General features: G+C 39.3%; 2 protein-coding genes across 2 annotated transcripts; one reads left to right on the top strand and one right to left on the bottom strand.

Moving 5' to 3' along the window:
- Positions 1 to 698: 698 nt before the first annotated feature.
- LOC104957405 (ankyrin repeat and SOCS box protein 13-like) lies at positions 699 to 3,415 on the top strand. The gene is made up of 3 exons (XM_010785031.1): positions 699 to 734; positions 1,487 to 1,703; positions 1,797 to 3,415. The coding sequence occupies exons 1-3, from the start codon at positions 699 to 701 to the stop codon at positions 1,943 to 1,945; spliced, it is 402 nt and encodes a 133-aa protein (XP_010783333.1). The 3' UTR covers positions 1,946 to 3,415.
- Positions 3,416 to 10,980: 7,565 nt separating this feature from the next.
- On the bottom strand, positions 10,981 to 19,596 carry LOC104957404 (neuroepithelial cell-transforming gene 1 protein-like). Its single transcript, XM_010785030.1, has 12 exons — positions 19,178 to 19,596; positions 17,037 to 17,103; positions 16,880 to 16,939; positions 15,402 to 15,509; positions 15,124 to 15,291; positions 14,970 to 15,032; positions 14,769 to 14,865; positions 14,035 to 14,111; positions 13,688 to 13,945; positions 13,381 to 13,551; positions 13,100 to 13,286; positions 10,981 to 11,957 (listed from the first exon to the last, which is right to left on the bottom strand). Exons 1-12 carry the CDS (start codon positions 19,315 to 19,317, stop codon positions 11,638 to 11,640), a joined length of 1,716 nt encoding a protein of 571 aa, XP_010783332.1. The 5' UTR covers positions 19,318 to 19,596; the 3' UTR covers positions 10,981 to 11,637.
- Between the last annotated feature and the right edge of the window lie 5,928 nt (positions 19,597 to 25,524).

Below are 25,524 nucleotides of genomic sequence, written 5' to 3'. Positions count from 1 at the left end.
GAGCTCCGGTGATCTGGGTGATGCCTTATGATATGATTTAACATGTTTGGCGTGTGTTACCATTAGCATACCACACCGCTGTCAAACAACGCCGACACCGTCCTCATCCGATCCACCACCCGCACTCCATCGTTATCGTAGTCCACAGGGAACCCGAAATGTTCCTACACAAAGCTGATTTAAAAGAAGCAGGTGGGTTCTAGCTCCTGTGTGTTATCTGAAATCGCCATACTAACTTTTCTTCTTCTTGTATTTCGTTCGTTTTCTTGTGTTTTCTTCTTGTTCTTCATTTGTTGTTTAAGGGCGGCTGGCAAACAGCTTTCAGGCGCAATGACGCCCCCTGGATTATAAATAGTGTAATGGATACTTCCCTGAATGACAGACCTTCTTCCCACTCTAAAAAAAAAGGCGTATTCGTCGTGTGACTGCATGTGCCGAACCGTGACGTCCGAACCGTGACGGTACGGGACGAATACGGATGCCGTTACACCCCTACAAACAACAATGCATACTTACAGGTTGTGTACCCAATTCTCCCGCTGGTCCAAACAAAGTAGGAACAGCATCGTCCTTCAGTGTCCTACGCTGTGCATATCCGGCATGAATGGCTGAAAGGTTTGCGAAGCTTTGGTCCGTGAAATGCCACGCACACAGTACAATACCAGCTCGAACATCTGAGGGAACGGTGTTAACAAGAAATGTCAACCACTGACTTCATCGTGGTTCTGCCCTCGGTAAAGCATACATTGAAGATTTCCCTTCACAAGACAGGAAATAGACGCTCGTTGGCATGACTGGATACAGTTTTGAACTGAACCTGAGCTTCCAACAGTATCGGCTGGCAGAGGGTGCGGCCATAGCTCTGGGTGTGGCTACTGGGTATCCCTACGTAAGCAATACCCAGGAAGAAAACATTGGAAAATGAGAAATCTCCAACGAGGCGTTTTGGGGAGGTCTTTTCTGTGTTAGAGTTTTACTCCCTACAGGGTGTACTTTGAGGGTTTTTGACTCTGCAGACAGTTTACATGGATAAAAACCTTCATAACACAGAAGGGGACGGGTAATAACCGGAAAAGCATGACATGGGACCTTTAATGATTGTTGCTATCTGTGCTTTTGTAATATATTATGTATTTCAAGGCAACTTTAAGAATAATTTTCCAATTACATCCCGATATTGCTAAAGTTTGTTATCATAAATAAATCATGTTACTATATTAATATCTCTGTAAGATACAGTGTATATATAAGGATTTATTTTGTAAAACACCTTATTTACTCAAGTTAATTGAGATTTACACATTTTCCTCAAATGTCCTTGTCTGTTGATAAGCAACCACAAAACTGTGTGCACCTCGCCTATAGTGTGCCTTGTATTGGTTTGTTATGCTTACGGCTATTATATTCTAACTGGATGTCATGGCAGTATACATTTTGTAAATACACAGTTTGTATAGACAAGAAAAGTGTTTTCTTTCTCATACAGTTTTGCGTGTCTTTCTTTCCCAAAGGGGCAAATGTGAATGCTGCAACGTTACATGAGACAACTCTTCATCACGCAGCCAAAACTAAGAGCGTCGACTTGATCGATCTACTTGTGGAGTTTGGGGTGAACGTGTACGCGAGGGATAATCTGAAAAAAAAGCCCATCCACTACACCAGTCTGGGATCTCCCTCGTATCTCTCCCTTGAGTTCTATGAGAGTAAGTTTGAAGTGTGCTTCCTGTCACTGCTAAAAATATAAATTATCTAAGAGCACAGATAAAATGTCACCTCTTTGACTTTCTCTTCCATAGATACCCCTCTCAGTCTACAGCAGATCAGCAGAGTGGCTGTGAGAGGGGCTCTCGGCATAAGAGCATGTGAAGTTGTTTCCAAGCTGGATCTGCCCAATCGCATCATACGTTTTCTTTCTTACATGCCACCTCCAGTTATTGAGATCTAGACAGCAATGAGACACCCAAGATTCAGCTTCCAGGAAAATCCAGACCGAATATGTCTGCTGACCCTGCAGAACTCAGAAAGTCTGACAGGATGTTGAAGTTGGCAGAAGTGCAGCACAGAGGAAATGTCTTAACACTGCCAAACTAGCTTGGTGCAGAGAGATTTCACAACATCAACAAATCTGAATGTTTACCAAAGCAAAATAGACAACTTTGATTTATGTACCACAAACTGATCGTGAAGTTCTGGCTTGCCTGTCATCAAACAACTGCCTGGTTACACACCCAGCAAACACACAGCAATAAGTCATGTTTAAAAAAACACATACATTTTAAGTCCAATATTTACTTGCATTCAACTCTAATTCTATCTTCTGGCTCCCCACTAACCTTTACTTTACTCAAACTCAACTCTGCTGTTTGTCATTATCTTGTTTTCAGGAAAAACAAATGCTTTTAAGGGTTAAGAGAGATGAGGCCTGGGCTGTGTTCGAAACAATATACAAACTTACTGCATAGTACCACAAAGTCAATCTGTATGTACTCTATACTGCCTACTAAATTAACAATTAATAAGGCCATGACCAAAAGACTGTTCACACTCAAGTTAACTCAAGTAATATGTCTTATTTGATAACCTATGTGTTCCCATGCTTTCACTCAGCTGTATTCATAATCAGTTATTGTAACCGTTCATTTTTGTGCAGTGCACCACACCATTGTACCGTCCGAGGAGCCGCCATGCACTGTGCGTCAGTTGAGTATGTTAAGGCTTAACATACTCTTATACTTAACAGTTAAGTAACCTAACTTCTCTTACTCAGAAATTCTTGTTATTCTAGAAAACATCCTGGTGTTTCTCACTTAAACAAAATACACAAACGATGCAGTTGGAACATAAATATACGAATTATTGCATCATATCAGCATGAATAGTATTTTAGTACATGATTTTTGTTTGAAAGTCCCACAGATTCTCCTTTTAGCCCTTTGCACTTGTTACGGCAACAACTTATCTTTATTACTATAACTATTCCGATGGCCTTACATTACCTCCAGCAGAGCTTAACCCACCTTTACCCTGAGCACATTCCATGTACGGCCCAAACAATGAATCCCAGAAGCTTTATCTAATCAATGGCTTTTTGGAGATTATATAATATAAAATATATAAACCTGAACTTGGCTTTCTCAATATGATCAAGTAAGTGTGACTTTATTATAGATCCTGTAATATTTAACTAAACACAGAGGGAACATGAAGTCGTTTTATAACTAGGGTTATATCACTGTATTTATTTGTATATAACATGAAAGTATTTATTTTTAATGTTAATGTGTAAATAATACAGATGGTTCTACCTCGATTAAATGTGTCTAAGTTAACAGACCACTTGAGTATTTTAAAAATAATTCTCCAGTGTTGTTTTCTTTTGTAACTGAACAACAAACATCATCATTGATAGATATTTTTGTGGGGAAATATTTATTCAAAAGGGTCGTGTGTCAAAACGAATTGTGTTGTCATTTTGTGATTATTGTTGTGAGGAAAATTATTCTTAATTTCCAAACCAACCTGCATGAAAAAAAAACCCAGAAAGACGATATCAAAACACATTTTTACACAAACATGTTGTATGCTCACTACTTCTCAAATGCATTTAATGCTGCAAAAAGGCAAATATACTCTCGTATTTGTAAAGTACAGAGCATGCAACTAAATCAATGTAACTTAGCTCATTTACAATAACTTGTTATTTACAATGACTTGTGTGAGAGTTTCTGCTGTACTCTCAATAGAGGAACAAGGGCCTAGAACCTTACAGTAAATGTACTTTGACTTCTCCAAAACCCTTTGGTTTGTAAAAACTGGTGAATATATGTAGATATCTGTCTGGACAAGAATCCTGTCCTGAGAGTTAGCAGGCAAAGATTAGTTACCACCAAATAAAATAACTTATCAAGGTCACGCCAATGCAGCTATCAGGTTGGTGAGTTAGAGAGGAACCTACTGAAGATAAGACGAGAGCAACACGCAGGCACAACACAAAATGAAAACGAGTGAAATAAGTGGCACACACGCTAGTCGGACTGCATTCACTCACTGTACAAAAAACATGTCTGAACTTGCACCGCTGCTAAAGAGGCTGACAGGTATCAGGTGTAAAGTGTTTTGAAGTCATCAGAATCTGAATAAGGTCTGTTGTTGCCCAATCGGTTATTCACTTAAAGGTCCCATGTCATGGCCATTTCTACTGATCATAATTCCATTGTTGAGGTCTAGAATATATTGAAATTGTGCAATTTTCCAAAATCACATTGGTTTCTCTCATACAGCATCTCTGTATAGTATGTGTATTCACTGAATTTCACTCTCTGTCCTAAACGGCTTGTTGGAGCTCCTGCCCCCCCCCCCACACACACTCTGTTCTGATTAGTCAACCACCAGAGAGGCTCCGCCCATGTCTAATACAGTGCTTTTTTCGGCTCTGAGCGGAACATCAACAATGACATGTTATTGGAGCAAATAATTCAGGGAAGAAAAAGCTACTAAATATTTCCATCCAACTTTATTTTTAGATCCCAGTTTGCTCTGATTGGTCGGGACGTTGCGAGGCTCGCTGCTGCAGTGTGAGCTCGCTGGCGGTGTTGTTTCCGGGTCAGCGAGACACAGCGAAACTCATCCTGAGCACACACAAACACTCACAGCCGAAGTAAAAACAATAAGTGTGGCTTGATATTGAGTAAGAAAAAGGTTTATAACGCTGTGAGAATGGATCTGCAGAGAGCATTTCTCCGCGACCCCAACTCATCTATTACCAACCAGGGAGCTCTATGCAAGTCAATGGGACTCCCTGTAGTAGACGAGATAGTGACGCCAAGGGATCCTGGTGTGTGAGGTGCTGCGTGGATTGGTCCATTTGGAAAAGCATGACATGGGCCCTTTAACATTGAATCAGCACAATGAATGCGGTTATTTTAATGAACAGAAACTGTGTTTAACTGTTAATGTGACCTCATAGATTACATATTTCTTTATGCGGAAGTGCTTTGGGAATTTAATGGTTTACGCAACTTGGGGGAGTTTCCATTCTACAAATGAGTCAATATCACCATACGGTGCATTTGAGACTTCCCTCAGGTTTGTGTCCATTTATTCCTAAGTCACAGCAACATAGCAACATAAAATGAGCACAATAAGCAAATAATGTAATAATAAGAATCTTGTAATGTTATATAAAAATAGACTCCACACATGCAAACAGCAAAATGTGTCCACCCTGTATGGGACAAATTCAAAGTAGAGTAAATAAATTGTAATTACATAGTGATTATAAAATGTACATTTTCAGAAAGCTATTTAGTCCCTTTCTCAACAATATATTTCAGTTAATGGAAAAAGTATTTGGATAATAATTAAATTATGGCAAACTATTTGTACCCTGTCATGGAAGGCTTGCTGACAGGGTGGACATTTTTGGTTAATATTAGCATTTAATGAGCACATGGTGGACTTTCAGTTAGCAACATGATTCAGTTAGCAAGGTGACTGTGTACATGTTAAGCTTGACAACATCCAACTACACACATAATATGATTACAATTACGAAATATAAGTTTAAATACTTACTCTGCAACTAGCCAATGTCTCAGCCTCCATTGAGGAAAGACAAAATGGTGGTAGTAATGTCACTGAAAACATCAGTTGTTTTTTATAGGGGCAGTTACCCCATAATGACAGAAAGACACATGCAAAAGGTTCAATATTATTATGAAAATAGAATATACATGATCAAAATGACTAGTTTGATCAAATAACTCGTTGTGGACAATAAAACCATATAGGGGAGAGTGGGGTAAGTTGAGTCATTTTTTAGTTATGCTGTCCTCTAAGCAAGGAGAAATGACACATAGTAAAATGAAAGCACACACCTGTAATTCAGGATGTCTCTAATCAATGGCAATGATAGGAATTAATATTTGATCAAGGGCAGCGAAAATATTGCTTCTTAAAAAAAAGTGGTCTTGTGGCTCAACTTGCCCCGGGTTAGGGGTATGTTGATCCAGGTCAGGGGGTAACCACTGTTCAAACCTGGGCATACCTGTTCAAACCTGGGCATACCTACAACAAATCTTAAAGGTAACTTTAAACAATATATAACAAACCAAATACAAGTTTAGTTTTTCAAATATTTTTAATATAAATTTCGATTAATTGATTGATTTCTTTTTTAACATGTTAAAAGGAAAAGTAATGATACAAATGGCGATACAATTTCATACATCTTACCAATCAAACACAGGGTAAATTCAACTTTAAATGTAGCCTACAATGAGCTCTTATTATCAACTTGGCCTATTTTCGTTCATTTCTCCATTGAAAAAGTGGCTCAACTTAACCCAAGGCCCATGGTTCACTTTACCCCATCCCCGGCATTTCGAGAAAAAACTGAGTTTTTTTGCCGTGTTTAGTCTCGGATACTTCGCGAGACTATGTCAGGGTCAACAATGTAGTGCCGAGAGAAGGGAGTCGGAGGCGGTGCAATGAAGGTACAAAGCTGGCTTTAATGAGCAGCAGAAATATAGATGTTGTCGGGTCGCAGCCCGGGACGACAAGAGAGAGAAGAAAAGAAGGGCACACAGTAAGTACACAGGAGGTACCGTCAACAAATGTGTCCGTGTGGAACCATACCCCCAACCTTTAGTTCCGTGGTGAATTATGTAACCCAGTGTATTAATAAGTGATCACTACAAGACAATATAAAATATGCAACTAGAAAGACTACAAATCCCAGAGTCGTGTAAGTGATGTCATAACTGATGTCACAATTGTTTTCCTGCGCTAAATATAAGAGATAGCTAAGATAAGATAACTCTAACAAGATGCCTGTGTGCTTAGTACCAGGTTGTTATCATACCAGCAATGGGTCTTGCTCGTTCTTTCGCTTCCCGTCTGATCAAAGGTCCAGGAGTGGCTTGCTGGATCAAGTTAGCTACCTAGCTAGTAGCAAGCACATTAGTTAGCATTACGGTCTTAGCCTTGTAATTTTTATTAGCCTTAACATGAAGTNCCCTTAACAATTGTATGTTTTGAGCTGTACTGTACTGTACCCAATATACAAGCTGTTAATAAACTTTTCAATCAATCAATCAAAAACCTTATTTCGTGAACCCTTTGAAGAGTACTGTCACACCGGTGTGATCATTCTATAATACACCTTTTAAGCCCGGGGGAGAAATGCTAACGCTACATTAGCATCGGTGATCTTTTCTACTTCACGCTATCTGCACAAATGGATAACATTAAAAAGATCAGGCAGTTCAGAGAGAATCAAAGGAAGGCAGGCAGCTTTGCATGACATTCTTCTGGACGTATTTCATTGAGTTGATAGTGAGGGTAGTCAATCACTTTTTTGACAAGACAGTAGTGATGGCCACCTTGGTGACGTGTGTTGTTGTGAGAGTCTGTGAGACCAGAGATGTAGTTCATTAAGTGTTTCACACAAAAAAAAAGGTGTTACTTCAAAGTTTTACGACACTTTTTTTTTTTTTGACTTGCAAAATTATCTTTTAAATTGACAAACATCCTATGTGTAATTCGTGGCACAATTCAAACGGGATAGAAAGATAATCTTTCTCTCTCCATTGACTTCAATACATAATTTTTCCAAAATAAGGTCCCATGGAGCTCCCCCGGAAGGGGAGGGACTTCGCCACTCTATTGACTCAAATACAATAAAACATTTCTGTTTCAAAATGATTTTAGACTCAGTCAGCTTGGTGTGTTCAGGCAGATGAGGAGTGTGATGTTCCGAAAAGCTCTTAATATTGAAATTAAGATACACAAAAACATACAGCTGAACAAACATAACAACATTTAAAACTTTATCTTAAAGTTAAAATGGGTGGAGCATTTTGGGTAGACTTATACCGATCCTGTCTTTGGCTTCTAGCCTAGCCTGCAGCTAATAGTCCTAGCCTGTTGCTACTTCCTGTTTAACCCATGGATGTATAATAAGAACGTCCTGTTAAGCCCCAAAGCCCCCCTCGGCGGGGACATTTTAATTTATTCACGACACTGTGTCTCAGGGCATGTTAATATTCAAGAACCTATTAATGTGTTATACCAGATTAACGGGAAGAATCTCAGCTAACTGACGATACAAACAATTTTTACCAAAACAAAACACAAGTCTCATAAGAAGCATCTAAATGACCACTGAGCAAAAAATGCTAACGCACTTTGGCACAGAACTCAAGATAAAATATACCCTTATTACTTATCGTAGCTGCAGATACAAGATATCCGATTAAAGCTGAGGTTCCACAGATTATTTAGGTATAGCCTATATATCATCACTGAGTGATCCGAACTCGCGACAGGGGAAGCAAACACAGACATCACAACACGTACCTTTACGTAGCTTTTACGGGAGATTGTCTCACCGTAGCTGTCAATCTGATCAAAAGACTTGTTCAATTGTATTAAAACGAGAAAAAACGCGGCTGAATCGGTTAATCCATAGGTTGATAATGTTTCTGTGGAATATATATTTTTATAATCCATAATTCCATTTTTATGTAAAAATCTGAGAGTAAAAGTTAGCTGCTAATGGTAGACACCAGAGTTATCGCAACTTCCGGTTTTGGCTATGCGTCAGTCTCACAAACACACATTACCAAATAAGGAGTATGTGGGAGTTCCCCTCGATTCCATTGGCTCTGACGGTTAGAAAGAGATGTCAATCAGCAAAATCGAGCAAGGGGGGCCAGAGATAGGTCAAATCCACCCAAATTTCACTTGTTTTGCATCAATCTTGATAGAGGGTACTTATTATATGTTGTAGTTTGGATTCCTATAGCTTTTAGTCTACCATCCCACCATTCAAGGGTGGTTTTCACTCTAAGTAATATATTTTTTTGGACGGACACAATAATTTACATTTTTTACTGTGTTCAATCTGAATTTACTTTAAAATAAAAACATCTATATTGATTCTGACACTTCGACATCCAACTCACAGGTGTAACCTTGCTTTGAGAAAAAAGATTATTAATTTGACCCTTTTAGAAGGGAAGATATGGGCCCTTTCTCATTTCTCTAACTCCCCTCCTCGAGAATTAGTCCCGCCCACAGGAGATGCGAGCCGAGGGGCCGACGAGGGGAGCCGAGGAGAGAGGAGGGGAAGCAGCAGGCGGTTAGAGAAATGAGAACTCCTCTGAGCGGTCATTTTAAAGAGACGTCCATTAATGATGACATGAGGCACAGCAGCCCTCTGTCTGATGGACAGATGTGTTCATGATGACTTATATATTTAGGTTATATCCTCGGTTATAGCTCCTCCAGAGAGCCTCCTCGACGCTCGATCCTCAGTCCTCGAAGTGCATTTAGAGAAGTCGAGGAGGGGGGTTTGATGAAATGAGAAAGGGCCCTGGTCATTTGTTCTGGGAATGTAATTTTCGAGCCTGAGACCTGAAAAACAGGCTCAGGTTTGGACCGGCTACAACAACCTGTAAAACTAGTTCCTGCTAAAAACTTCAACATGTTTACACAAGTTGGGAATGTATATTGTTGAAGGACAGGGCTTGATGGTTAAAAAGAAAGCTGGTGAAGGTGTGGAAAATCTAAAATATGTTCACTTCCCTGAGCTTGTCATTTGATCCTCTATGAACCACAGCGGCTCTATCAGCTGTTTTTAATGATCACCTCTAGAAAAGCAGGTGTTAATGTATATTGGAGAAGGGTATCAGGGATTGCAGGGGATTTTTCCAATTTATCTTGGAGCAACATTGAGCTAATATTTGACAATAACAATAATCAGGGGCACTGGTGAATTTAACCAAATGTCAGGTGGTTTCCCAGGAAGTAACGGCTATAAAATAAAGACTCTCACAGCTTCTTTCTTCTGCAGAAACAAATATTTTGAGGAAGAGGGTATCAGCTAGGTTGTTGAGAAGCAGTTAGTGTTTGTGGCTTACCATGAGCTATAAATACTGCAGGTTCAGCTGCTGACAGCTTGCAGCTATGGTCATTGTTGTACGAGCAGCCATCAGGAGAAAGGGAGTAGGAAAAGGGAGCGGCCATGCAACTTGTTCATATAGAGACTTTGTAAAGTATAGCACTTGTTTGTTTAACTTTAAGACCCAAGCATCCTCACCCCGTTTGAGCGCCAAGACAGAATTATTTCAAGATGTCGCTCCTCAGCAGTCAAAAGCTTTACTGCTTTTATTTCCTAATGAACTCTTATTTATGTTGTTGTCTGTATGAATTTAAGACATAAATGTTGTATTTTTAGTTTTTGCGTTATCAAGTCTTCTCAAATCAAGCTTGATAAAGTACATTTCCTTTTCATATCTGAAGTACTATAGGAAGTCACTCTGAAACTGAAAATGTTGATGTCACCGCGGCTTTACCGCAAGGACAAAGTCAAGCATTAACACAGATATTTATCTGTAATATACTTACATGTAAACAGGGTTCCCACGCCTTCTTTAACATGAAACTAAAGGACTGTTTGGGCCTAATTCCTTCTAATTCAAAGGCAAACTTTGAGACCCAGATCAAGGTTCATTTCAAATGTTTTTCTACTTGTGGGAATCATGTACAAATATACCAAGCACCCATCATTGTAAGAACTGCAGTAAGTTTCTCACTATCTTGATCCCTTTTCTTGGCAGATAACACTCATAATAACTGACAACTGCACACATGTTGCCTATAGCCTAATATAAATGCATTTTGAGAGCAGCATAAAAACACTGGACTGAATGTAGCAAACTGCAGTAATTGGGCTCCTGAACTGAAAAAAAGGAGAAGTATTGTTCTCTTTCCATTGGTTTTAAATGTTTTTGTCTTAATCTTAAATGGCCTTAAAAATGAGAAATTAACAAAACTACAAAAAGGGTATGTAGGATTTCTACATACTAGGAGGAAATGTTGCGACAGACTGTTGGACAGCTATGTCAACAGCAAGCGGAAACGACTGAGGAGGTCAAAGTACAACCAGGGGGAGTGGTGTGCTGTAACATACAATCTCAAACAACCACACTCGGGACTCTTAACATACAAAATGTTTTATCATTTGCTATTTTACAATATTTCACTGAACAAATCTAGATTTTTTTTCTTCCAAGAAATGTGATAACCTTATGATATTCATGGTTGGTGTTGTTGCTCAACATTTTCTCATTATCTTTGATCTAATCTTAAACATTTCTGGTCTCACAGTTTCTCAGTATCTTGGTCCCTTTTCTTGGTACAGATAACACTCAAAATAACTGACAACAGCACGCACATTGCCTATAGCCTAATATAAATGCATTTTGAGTGCAGCAGAAAAATATTGAATGTTTAAACAAAGCTTGAGCTAAAAGTGGTATAAAGCTGTTTAAACATAGATAGGTAACCACATAAAACCCTAATTCCACACACATTTAGCAGGTGTAAACATACATCTCAGTCACATACATTTATTTCTTGTAAACTAATTAGACGACTAGAATTGGACAAACATTTGGACGGAGAAGATTTAAATGGTCTTTTCAGTGCAGCTACAGACAAGGACAAAAGGAAGAGCATAAAAACAGTGGTCGTTTGAAAATTCATCGACAGACATGTGAATTTACAGGACTCGTGTTGGGTACATGTGTTTGTCTGAGAGGATCCCTTGTTTCGAGTTCAAAGTCTACACTCCTACTTCCTCTTTAGCGAGCCTTGTAACTTCTGCTCCAGTCTGGTTTTGGAGAGAGTCTGAGGCCTGAGTTTAGGGCCTGAGACAGGTGGACAGTTCTCGTCCGTCTCCTCGTCAGAGATGCTGCCTGAGATGGTGGAGGAGCGACGCTTGATCCTGGTAACCTCTGTCTGCTGAACTCGAGGTGCCATTTCCTGTTGTTGAGACATTGCATTGCGCAGACAGTTGAGCCACTGCTGCTTGTGGTAGACGTCGTTCACATGCAGAGTGTGAGACTGGCCATGGGAGGGATCCAGAGAGCGCACACGGAAAACGTTCTTAGCTAGAGGGACACAGAAGTCAGCAAATTCTATATTAGGTCAGGACTATTATAACTTACAACAGACATGAATAACTATGCATAGAGTAGGGATGCTCCCCAAAATTGCCGATCGAGTGGGCGAGGCCTAAATGGAAGATTTAAACATCACTTTAAATCTTCCATTTAAAGTGATGTTTAAAACTCAGTTAATGGGGCTCATTCACTGGAGCTTCCACAAACAACAATCAACTTAATTAGTACATTAAAATGATGTACATTATTCAAGTTTACAATAGCTCTCCTTTCCTCTCTCTCCCTCTCCTGACAGTCAGTATCTCATGCAGCTCACTGATCCAGTAATGAGTGACCCGACAGTGAAGAATAAATATATTTATAACTAGTTTAGCTTGTTCCAGAGGTAGATAAAATAGCTAAGTGTGTTAGGTCTAACTCTTGTGTGTTTCGCTCCGCTCACTGGTCCGGCGGGTGGAGCTGCAGGATTTCTGCTTCACACACGTTGCATACCGCTATTTTACTGTCTTTTTCGGACACCTTAAAATAATGCCAGACCGGTGAAGCCATTTTGGCGAGCTTGTTTTTGCCGCTCACAGAGAAAAGTGTCATGTATTTTACGTCATGCGATCGGCATGTTTAGAGAGCACCGATCGATCGGAGCATCCCTAGTATAGAGTATTATTTTTGTCGTTGGCGTCAAACTGTGGAAATCTAGACAAAACTATTGTTCAACAACAAATCTAATGTTTCAGCTTATGTAAGATCCAAGTCAAGCTTTATTTTGCTGTGAAAAACTAAGACCTGCCCCATCCAGCAGTGCCTTGTTCAGAGGCTAAGGATGTATCAAGCACCCCTTCAAAACCCTGAAAAAGCAGAGTTTATGAAAACGATGATGGCCTACTTTGACTTTGAAGAAAAATAGGGTTTTTATCATAAATTAATTTGTAAATAATTGTTATGTTGATGTATTCAAAATACTTTCTGACCAGCAGTCCAAGACACAAAAATATATTACATTTTCAACATTAAAGAGTATCATTTCTGGATAAATTAAACAATCAAGCACAATGTTTGTAAAAATAATGGGTGACAAAAATTGCCTCAGCCACACTTCGCCAGCAGATGGAGTGAAAATCAACTGAACTCACTTTTCTCTCCGTTGGTGAAAGCCCCTCTGAAGGACCCCCCCATGCGGATCTCTCCGTCCTGCAGGTCCTCTAGAGCCAAGTCCCGAACCGGGATGGGCTGTCGGTAAACCTGGAAGCAGCTCCGGTCGTTACGGGTCACCGGCCGGGTCATGATCAGGAGCTCACAGAAGAGGAACACATGCAGCCTCTGTGAAGAGACACATTATTAAAACATTAAACCTATTATAATACAGGACAATAACATGTATGCGGAGGGTAATAATAAGGGAAGTAATCCTCACCAAGCCACTCTTGTTCCGCAGATCGCCGTGAATGAGCAGGTTCTTACAGTTATCTATGAGAGGGTCTCGCTGCTTATCATCCAGATACTCCAGTTTGTCTATATAGTACTGGCACTCAGACTCCCCTTTTCTCACGTTGATATCTGACAGAATCCCCTGGATAATAGTGATCTGGGTAATCAAGGAAAGACTCATTAGAATGGAAAAACACACACAACTAAATCATTTGTGAAATAAAAGCCATGTTAATTTTAGATTCAACAGCTAAATAAAAGCAACAGCACTATCTGTCATGAGGATAACGTACAGCTCTCTCCAGACTGGGTACGTCCGGGTGATCAGGAGCAGTGTGTTTCAGGATCTCTCGCAGCAGCAGTGGGTATTTCACCAGGCGTGAGCGCGGAATGTCTAGGAAGCTCCAGAGGTCCAGCTTCCTGCTGAAAGGCGACTCCAGGCAGCGCTGCAGGAAGTCCTGGACCCGCCTGTCCTGCTTCTTCTGGTCCAGCAGGGCTTTGGCTGCCAGCTGGTTGCTGCAGTACTCTTTGTAACCATTCAGACCAGGCAGCTGAGAAAACACAGTGACAGTTACAACCTTTTTACACGCTGAAATGTGTCCCATTTGAAGATAATGTGTGAAAAAACCTATACACATACCCAGTCTATAATCATCTGTCCAATCTGAGATATTGTTCCATCAGGGCCAGTTCCCTCTGTCAGTTTCATCAATAAGTCTGCAAATACAAAAATCACACACATTCAAAAGTTATGGTGGCTCCTAGAGCTTGACGCACTGCAAATTAAAACCCATGCTAATAGACAAAACATATTTTGACGAGAAGGCACATCATCTAAACCAACTACTGCAAGAAGTTCACAACACACCTGTAACTATTATCCAAAATAAAAGTGATGCACACGGCTGAGAAACGCAGTACTTGCTGTTGCCGTTTGCGGATCATGAAATTGTTAAAGGCAGCTATCTGTCAGTGTTTTTTTAAATACTTACATTTAAGATTTATTATGTTATTTTCACTTTGTGATGACAACATTTAGCGATATTACTGCAATCTTAATGCAATCACATCAGTGGATAACCGGTGTCAAAAAATGCATTACCCAGAAATCATGGCAACCACTAGGACGGCCCTGTTATCAACTTTTAGTGTCCCTTGGAACCAGTTTCCAACATGCTGTGAGCTTAAAGTAGTGATTTGTCTAAATTATGTGCATTCCCGTCAAACTGGTGTTTTTTCTCATTTGCTAGTTTCTAGTCTATTCGTATGCATTTTCTTAAATGTGCATAGCATTGAGCTTTGATGGCTAACACAAGAATCACTCCATGCATCAAAAGAAGCACTCAAAGCAAAGAATGGGTAATGGTAATTTACCCTCGTGTAGGGGGATGTATGAGTCCAGGTCCCCAAATATTTGAGCCAGTTCCTCCCATGTCATGATGGAGAGTTTTAGCATCGGATCATGGTATGCCTAGATGTGAGAAAAAGCAGCAGTCAGCACACCTTTTTCTTTAAACTGCAGGATAAATGTATTGATTACTTACTTTGTATGGTTTTAAATAAAGATTTTCTAACCTTTCGTGCGAGTTGGAGATCTTCTATGAGATCCTGTTCTCCCCTGTAAAGCTCATGAATCGCCTGAAGAAAAAAAACACAGCAGGAGAAGAAGATGTTATTGTTATGCTCTCTGTATTTATAATTTAACTTTAAAAAGCCGGAACTGCCTAACCTCCTGTCTCTTGATCTCTTTGGTGGAGAACGTGCTCTTCTGATGGACGTCGAGCGTCTCGGACCACAGCGTGCTGTTCCTGCGTTTCGTTGGAGTCGGACCTGCCAGCTTGCTGCCGCCTCTGAGGAGCATCCCTGGTGACTTACTGTCAGCACGCATTGACATAGACTTTTTTGGGGGGGAAAAGAAAGAGTATATTACAGTCAAACACATTTTTCTATTTATACATCTACAATGTATTTTTTTTAGAGTGGGTGGGACAAGAGTATGGCATTCACCTGGATGGTCTGTCCAAAGCGCCGCACAGCGCCATTCTTCGAAGGAGAAATCAAGTTTACGAGGGACGAAACTTTGGCTAGAGGTCGGACTCGCTTGTTACTGGGTTCCTGGGAATAAAGGGGGGAAAAAACGTATTTATTTCCAGTGGATTGTATTGAGGTATTGAATGTAGTGGTGTAACACTTACACTACCTTAATAAAACGGTACTGTTTGATAAAAGGTTCTCAAATATTTAGAATAAAACTTTTACCAATTTATATTGTTTAACACCGGATAGAAATGCTGATGAAAAATAAGACATGTCCTAATTTTACTTTATTCTTACTTATAAAACAGTTTAGTATATGATAAAGCAGGGGTTCCCAAAGTGTGGGAAGGTGAGCCTCCCCTCAGAGAACATAATCACAGCCGCGCCTCCCCCTCCCAATTATTATTGTTGCTATAATGCAGGGGTATTCAATTGCATTTCAAAGAGGTCCAATAAGAGAAAATGTCATAAAATGCTCTGTTTTCGCTACCTTTCTCTTTTTGCTGAGCGTCACCTCCTTAAAACATTAAACAATAGCTTTTTTAAACCTCTTTATCTTTATGTTTTAAACATGTTGAGGTTAAGGATGGCAGCTTCCTCATACGTTGCACTCGGAGAGAAATAGTTGAGACGGAGATGTCTTTAGCAGCAGGGAGGAGTAACTTTTCACCAATGTTGTGAGGTTTACCTGCCTTAGCTATCCGTAACGCCACTCGGTAGCCTTTGTATTCACAGTGCTAAATGTGTCAATGACATTTTTCTGTGACTGCAATTCCTTGAGCTTCCGGTCAAAAAAGTCCTGTGGCTTGGTCACCAAATATGGGTGTCTCGTCTCAATATGACGCCGGAGTTTACATGCTCTCATACTGTCATTAGCTAGCACCTCGTTGCAGATAACACACTGTGGCAGTGGAGTGTCATCAGGACCGGTCCATGAAAATCCTAGCTTCAAATAATCATTGTCATACTTCCTCCGTTTTCTGACAGACGCTGTCTCCTCTCTCACTTTAGGTAACTTCACAAAAAATCTGTCCATATTTTGCCGCTCGCATACATTTAGTTGAAGTTAACAAGCTAGATTTCACTGTTCTCTTTATTTTTTTCTGGCGGCTGCGCCTCCCTTGAAGCTCTCTGGCGCCCCCCAGGGGAGGCGTGCCTCACACTTTGGGAATCCCTGTGATAAAGCATTGCTGTTGTTTGGTGTAAATATGCAACGAAACCTCTGAACTGGCCGGCCATGACAGAAGCCAGTTTCATATCCGTTTTTTAAGGACACATTTATTCACGGTTGTCACATGGCGGTTTTACCCATGATGGCACACAGTGGGACATACGGTAACGTCACGGCCACAAATACACATCATGTCTGCTCTGTGTTCTTTAGCATGAGTGAAATTATCATAGATCTCACAACAAGCGGACAGACGGGAAGCTGCCCTGACTCTCACCTTCAGGTCGAAGCTGGACAGACTGACTGTGTCATCTTCCTTCTCTTTGCGTTTTCTCTTCTGCAGCAGAGGAAGAATAAAAATATGTTACTTTCACATCCCATTTGAAAATACTTCCACGTATTTGTGATACATGTTGAAGAATTAATTAACTTACTAGACTGAAGTCCCACGGGGTCCCAGGCGTGAGAAACGTGAAGGAGCTTCCTCTCTGCAGTGGAGGTCTACAGGAAAGGAGACAAAAAGCAACGGTCAAGCACAATGACAACAGGTTTATATCAACATTACAGTGTGACTGCCTGCTTCTCCGTTGACGAGGTCTCTTTTTATTGATTAAAGATGTACAGAATCTGATCATATGTGCAAACGCTGGCAGCTAAAAAGCACCACTAATAGCAGTCAAAGTATACAAACTAGCACTGCACAATGAAGAACATATTTGATAATGTTTTTGAATATCATGCTAACAAAAACGATAAATAAATAGATATTAATGAGTTCTGATGCTTTTAGTCATAATGCTTATAGTTTGTTGAGAGATGACAAGTTTCATTTTAAAGTGCAGTTTTGTACCGATACTCACTGATATTCTTTAAACTAACCTAAAAAATACCCGAATGAAATATTGCCGTCTTGTACCATGTGTATATGGTACAAGTCTACATTGCAAATGACGATACAAAATAATATATATGTTGCAGTCCTCACACAAACACAGCTTAAGAGAAGCATTGTTTATAGGGAATCAGTTTCAGCTCTGCTTTTATGATGGATGCGTTTTGTATGCCTCTTTTGCTACACTCGCTGTTATGTTTCAAATGTGTCCAACACTGTGGATGACGCCTGCGGGACATTAATATTTGAACCATACAAGGAACTGAACTGCTTTTTGCTTCTTAAAAAAAGTCAGTTATGTTCTGACAAAACACTGCAGCTACAGAGAGAAACAATGTCCTTCTATGTGAAACACTCCCTGAGGTTGATATCAGGTCAACACACTGCTTGTTATCCTGCCTTCAAGTCACGTTGGAAATAACCAAATTATGAGTGGAGCCTGGGGTAAGTAGACCTCCAGGTGAAATATAACATTCATTTAATTTGAATAGTAAGGAGCAAAAAGCATGTCAATGTGTCAGTCTTATAGAGCCTTAATAACAAGATAATAAAGGTGAGGTTATGAAGTTAAAACATTTGAGTTTTTGGCTCTTTCTAATGATAGTACACCGTAGGAATGCAGCGATATGAAGCCAACACAAATATTGCAGTACTTTCACAACCCTATCTGCAGCTTGAAAAAACCAACAGGTGCAGTACAGGTTTAACTTTTTAGACATGCCTTTTGAGTGTCTCTTAAAGCCTGTGTTGCTATTGAAGAGAAACTTTGAAAATACAGACTCCAAAGTGCCCAGTATCCGAATTATAGAAACAATCCAGGATTGGCAAACATTAATCTGCATCTTACATTAGTGCTGAAAATATTATTCAATTCATTTTTCACTCTACAGAAGTGACTGATATGTTATTTAAATGTATCAGGCAATATTGTCCTTTTGGTTCCAGCTTTTACATTGGGATGGTTTGTGGCTTTTCATAATTTTTACTTTGAATAATTTATTAGTATTGGTATTATAAATCAATAATACAAATTACAATCAGATTCAGAATTAATTGTCTTTTTGTTGACTCCTAGTTTAAAAAAAAATTGTATTAAACCATTTCATCTTTAAAAAAAAAAGAAGCTACAAAATAGACGTTTATGACATTATGACTTTAATGCGTTTCTGTTGTGCATTTAGCTCACAATATATAAAGGTTTCTTATCATACTATATTAGGTTTCTATATATTTAGTCATTTGTTTAGTAAAAAATAGTAGTTCTGTGTGCCAAAAGGATAATATCGTTTTTTTATCCTGACTTTGGCCATTGACAAAAGTGTGATTTTTCATGTGATCTAAAAATATGAAAGCTATACTGTTAGATACTTAACCAGATCATGCCCACACAATGTTGCAAGACTACAGACCCATCAGAACTAATTTGTGACATTTTTCCTTTATCAAAATGATCACAAAAGACTTAAAGCATGGCAAATCGTGGTGACACAATTCGACATTACGTCTTCCGAGGTGCACTTGAATGCAGCATTTGCCAGTTACAATAACAGCCTGTACGTCACCGTAGGCCAACAAGATAACGTTAGCTCGAAATGTGCTAAAGTCGTTGTACAGAACAAACTGAGCTTTCAAATTTAAAATAAATGCATAACGTTAATATAATATCACGTATTTTTGACTCACTTTTTTGAGTTGTTTCTCCTCAGTGTATGTGGAGAAGCGGCGCTGATAACTGATGTCGTTGAAGTCCTCGATGACATCCTGCGAAGTTTTGGTTTTATGTTTCCCACCGCCCTCACACCAACTTCTTCATTTTCTTCCATTTTGTAGGAGTCACCTATACCGAGACGTGGTTATTGATCAAGCAAACTAAAAAGAAAATTCCAGACGTATGAAAACTTGCCCGATGTGTACAAAGGAAGCGGAGGGTCGATGACAACAGAACACACACTACGGCGGAAGTTTGAATATGGCGGATTCGGTGAAACGGACCAATCACGAGAGGGCTCAGAGATCGGCTGCTAGGATACCATATGGTGGGAGGGGCCAGTGAGACGAACAGGACCTTGAATGTAGCATAATCCTGTTTTTAACAGCGGGACATGATGGGAAACAAACCAACCGTGAAACATGGTATCATTTATGAATACTAATTAAATCATAATAACACACCGCAGCACGTTGCATAAAAAACATTCTCTCCAACCTATACTATCAGATTCATGGAATTTAAATTAATTACATTTATTGATCATGTTTTCTTGCCCCATCTAATTTCGATAACAAGCACACAAATATAAGTGCTAATTGCCATGAAACAGGGAAGTTTCACATTTAATTTTTTAATACATTCTACTCTTAGTGTCATATTAACTTCTTAAGGAAGAGCACAAGACACTTCCTAGGTCACATCATTTGCTATATAAACTCTGTACATCAATTAATGCACACCACATCTGAATATAGGTTAATTTATTGCCTTCTCATAATATGTATTGCTGTAGTCATACACTCTCATGAACGCTTTCATTACTTGACGTCTGCAATACAGTAACAACCGGAGCACAACCTTATGTAAGCAGTAACGATTTGAACTGTGTATAGCTGCTCTCTGTGGTTGTCCAAGTGTGGTTTAATGCATATATTTATTTACATACTCGCTTGTATCAGCTAATATTTTGCGTTTGTTCACCTCAGTTTAACTTCATCTACATTTGATTAGGAATGCATAACACAAAATAGAAACATAAACCTGAACAAAGCATAATATATATTCCCTTAAAAAGAAAACAGCTTCAAAAACCATGGAATTAAAAATAAATTAAAACAAAATCAGGAATGCTCTCATATATACGTATGTTTTAAGAAAGAACTTAATGGACATCACTGGCTAAAATATAATGATCAGGATTAGATTTGATATATACTCTGAAAGCCCATTAGACCGTCCCCTATAGACGACCCGACCATCAGTCAACAGGACAGGGTGAGATACTGCAGCTCTGTCTTTCAGGAGAACATCATCACTTCAGTACGGCCATCCGTTCCACTTTAATCAACATACCTGTCAGTCACATGAGATATTACGCCTGATGTCAGTGCCATAGTGTCTTCATAAAGTCATGGTTGGGGTGCATCCATACATATAAAAGTGTGCATTTATAGTTGGATGAGATCAAACACAAACAGATGGATATATTTGACAAAACAATCTCACCTTGAGGTTTATTTCTGAGATTTAAGTTTTATCCAACATTCTTCTTTCTTTGAAATATTTTTTCCAGCTCTCCTTGCCTGTTTAGACTTACAAGGGCACTTCAGTGGCTGTTCTGGAGCATTTTAATCAAATACAATTAATCTAACCTTGTAACCAGAAGAAAAGTGCAGTGATTTCAACAATTCTCTGACACGGGCAAGCTCATATAAAAAGCAGCTACTAAATAGATCTTTCAATGTCAAGAAGAACTTCTATACTCTCAATTTGCATGTCCTTATTTTCGTTGATAAAATCCATCAAAGAGGGGGTGGTAGGGCTCTTTCAACCTTTGTCATGTAACATATTTTCGACTGAGTTTGGTTAAATGAGGCCAATGGATTCCATTCAGTCATTTCAATTGATTTCAGCTGAAGCCAGAAAACCTTGAGCACTAATAAAGAAGCAAAGCAGTTACCTTCCGTTGAGTACAGATGAGTGTAAATGTACCATAGCTGCAATGAAAAGCTTTATTGACAGTTGCTTTGAGGTTTATTAAAGACACAACAAAGAGATTCAGGCTTATTGTACAATTTATTAGCACAAAATACAAGCTAATTTCAGTATTTTATACATAGTGTGTGGAGCAAATCCTGATCTTCAAAATCACAGTGTGTATATATATATAGCTTTTTTTTTATAGTTATCAATGAAACTGGATTCATGATGAAAGTATGTTTGAGCCAATCGGAGAGTACACAGCATTCAACAAGAAGCAGAGCAGCAGCTGGGACCAGTTTGTGAACGAAGCGGGACAGAGCAGTAAATTATACAAATATGACCTACTTTGTGGCATCTCATATTTCAGTTTATCCATGTACAGCACCAGCACATGCTGATCATCCACCTCCCAGAACTCTGATTTCATATGGTGCTAGAGACTGGGTACAAACATCTACGTCACCAAATGAAATCAGTTTCTGAGTGCAGTTTTCTGGTTGTATAGACACTCACTGCTTTGTTCTTGATGTTGGATACACAGAAAAGAGATCCTGATGTTGTGTAACATGGACCTGTGCTGGTAACTGGGTGCAGATGTGGGTGAAAAGTAGCTGTTGTTTGAAGAGGGAGGTTGTCCTGTGTTTGCTCCTCTCGCTGCACGATGGCCAAAAGCGAACAGTAGAGGGTGTGGTTACATTGAAAGACAGAGCCAAACCAGGAAGTCAGTGGAAGAGTAAATTAAAGTTCAAAGGGATATTTATTTAAGGTCTTCCAGTACTCCACCTAAAGAGACCAAACTCATCACACACAAAAACAATCAATGCAGTAAAAACAATCAAGTTTGAGACATGTAAGGATGAGAACACAGTTTAAGGAAACTGCTTGACATTTTAGGAAACAAGTGCGTTTCCCGAAAGGTCAAATTATTCCTTTAAAAGTACAAGGTGCTTGAATAAAAGTAAAATGCGGTTAATGGAGAAGCAGCATTGACACCTCAATGCCGCACCTGTCATGTCAGGGCAGTGTTTCAATCATAACCGTACAAGGGAAAACGCACCATTCAGGTAAACACTGTTAAAAATAAAGGTGTAACATTTACTGTCTTAATATTTTTTTTAACAAAACATGATTACAAAGACCCAACAGCAGGAAAAGAAGAGACATGTGGGAAAAATATCATGCATTATGATCGAGATATTGTTGGCATTAAATGTGCAGCATAAAGGTATCAGGTCCAGCAGGGCTAATAAATAATGCTATGACTCATGTTTGTTCCCAGACGGCTTTATTTGAGCAGGAGTTGGAGGGGGTGAAGGTTTATATATGACACACTGTTCATCACACCTCCGCTTCCCCTTCCTACTGTACCACATGGGCCATCTAAATACATTTAAAACGACAGGCAGAGACAAAAAGATGCAGGATAAATCATGTTTCCAGTCAAGGAGAAGGTTTGTTCTCGTGCCATCTTTGCCACATTAGACAAACAAAAAACAGTCCTGGAGGAGTTAAGTGAAAGGAAATAAAATGCCACCCTCCTCTGGGTTTGATGGGAAATGCTATGCATCACCAAACCAGAATGATGACTGAGCCGCAGCTTACTGAGAATAAGCCCAGTAGGCATCCAGACTTTAGTCATCAATTTATCTCTCATCATCACATCGATATGTATGTCTGCAGTCATTAAGCATCCAATAATTCAGATCAGGAGTGAGTCAGTCAGATATGAAGAGCTGAACTTAGTGGAGTCTCATGGAGGCAGCCTTGATGTCTGATATTTATCGTTATATTTTTTCATTGGCACACTAAAACTAAAATCCATCATTTCAGAAATGTCTTTAATGTCATTGCGGCATATTGGCCATCATTTTTGTTTTTAATTAATAAAACAGTCATAGAGACAAAGGGAGAGGGACGGGTTGACATGCATAGAGCCAGAAGTCTGTTTTGAACCAGGAGCCAATGCTGCAAAGACTCAGCCTTTCTGCATTGCTCAGATCAGATGAGCTATGAAAGTGCCCCTCACTCCAGCTATATAGAATCAGTCACTAGTATACTTTGGTTTCTTAATTCACAGTGAATGTAACCAATTACCTAATTTAAATAAATCAGTAGAGTTGACAATCCTGTTTATATTGTATGTGTTAGCTATAAACATGTGGCTAGTTGTCCCATTCCTTAAATAAAAATGCACAGCTTTGTATATTATGAAGGGTTACATTGATTTAAAGGAACTAAATATTGAATGGATATAGGCTTACTTTACTTTAACAATATTACATACAGCTCTCCCATATGCATTTGCGCCTCCTCTACTGGCGCTCTTCTTGGAGGCTTGGTGCGTCTCTGGTTGCAGCTCGATGTTCATATTGCACTGATGCTCTCCAGCATGCTTAAGTGAATTCAAGCTTAGGACAGGGCAGGCAGAGCAATTATCCTTAATGGCAGAAGGTATAACCCGATGAATATGTGCAATCATGTGCTCGTGAGGAAGACAGATGAGGAAGGGGGAGGACGTATTGAATCTAGAGGAAAGGTTTCCTATTCATCATGGACATGGAGGCTTGTTGACCCGAGTAAAGCTGAATTGACATTGAGGTTCCTGATGGGGAACGAAAAACAGCAACACCTTTGGGTGCCTCAAATATTTAAAGTATTTACCATTGAAGACAGTAACAAAACAAAAAGATTACTGGTGGATAGCTCTGATGATTATCTACTCCCAATGAAATGGTTTTTTTTCTTCTGCGTGCTCATATTAGCATCACAGTTCATTACCATTAGAAAAGCAGTTCAACATTCAGTCAATTAAAGTCATTCTCTGTCTTGCAAAGAGATACTGTATCTATAAAATATGTCTTTATGAAACTACAGTATGGCTAGCATCTAATGGGCTTCGCTTTCTATAAAGACAGAAAACAATGGGAAACGGTTAACCTTGCTCCATTTAAAAAAGAACATCTTATATCTAGTTTGATCGATGCTTACGAAACCAACATAAAACCAGCAACTTGAGGTTTCAGTCAACTGTAGACAGAGCCAAGCTAGTTTTTTCAAACCGTTTCCAGTTTGATGCTAAGCTAACTGGGTTTATATTGAACAGACAGTGGTATCAATCTTCTCATCAAATCCTCAAAAAGCAGGGAACACATCCATAAATCTCTGTTGCTTGATTACGGAATCTACAGGATCAAACAACAGTAAAGCTTTTGAAACCCAACACAACTCTCTATAACTTTATGACACTGCGCGGCAGATAAGTCAGTCTATGATGTCAACACTTCATAAACTGACTTGTGTGTCATGTGCCAACACAACAGCTCCGCTTCCTAAACTTCTGTTTCACCTTGTGACAGATGAGTCATAGAAAATATTTCCTGGGCTTTTCATTTTCAAGAGGCAGCCGCAGTCTCCTGTTTATTAAATCATATATCAGTCTCTGCACGGTGATGGTTATGTATGAAGTCAAGTGTGTAAAAAAAAAAGCAAAAACTGAATCAATTATGTCAAAAAATATGGAAAAACATGTCACCTTATTTGATGCTGGAGGATAAGTAACCACAAGGGGATTTTAGAGGCCTGCCAGTCTGCCGTTAATTAGTCTGGACCTTTATCGCCTTGCCTGAGAGCAGTGGCAAAGAAACACTTCATCACAAGCAGGATTTAAATGACAGAATGAGGTTTGCAGAGAATATGTACTGTAACTATATATACATACACCCAAACTATCGTCAGACAGGATCCAGGTGCTCTGGCACTGACATATATGATACTTCCAAATGAGAGCAAAATAAAAAAGGAGTACGAATCGCACATAAGATACTTCAGTATAAAGAAAGATGTTGATCGTTGGATCGTACTAGCATCACATTTTCAATGTGACCGAGAGAAGGACTCTTATACTTTGTTGTTGAATTTAAACGTTTACCCAGAAAGAAATCTCCTTGGTGTTTCTTCTCCTGGTAAGCCAGCTGATTAATTCCCTCCCACTGATTTTGGCAGTTGTTTTCCAGTTAATGGTCCTCAAGAAAAATTTATTTAAAGCCAAACAAGTTTTCAAGACATGTCAGAAAGCAGTCACTCAAAAATAGACTGAAAGTGAAAATGCTACGTCACTTTGAGTAACCCACCTCATACAATTAAATACAAACAGTGAAACAACAAAAGAGTAAGTAAAACAATTTTTAAAACACAGAAAATAAATGAGCATACACATGATCACAGTAATAAACACTAACCTGTTTCAAATTATCCTTCACTTACCACACGATTCATTATTTTCTCCTTGCGACGTTCTCACACACTGCTCCGACTGAAGTATTTTATCCGGAACTGT

This window comes from Notothenia coriiceps, unplaced genomic scaffold (assembly GCF_000735185.1).
Source record: "Notothenia coriiceps isolate Sejong01 unplaced genomic scaffold, NC01 NC01_scaffold00026970, whole genome shotgun sequence".
Classification (NCBI taxonomy): domain Eukaryota; kingdom Metazoa; phylum Chordata; class Actinopteri; order Perciformes; family Nototheniidae; genus Notothenia; species Notothenia coriiceps.
This window is presented reverse-complemented; position numbering and strand designations above follow the sequence as displayed.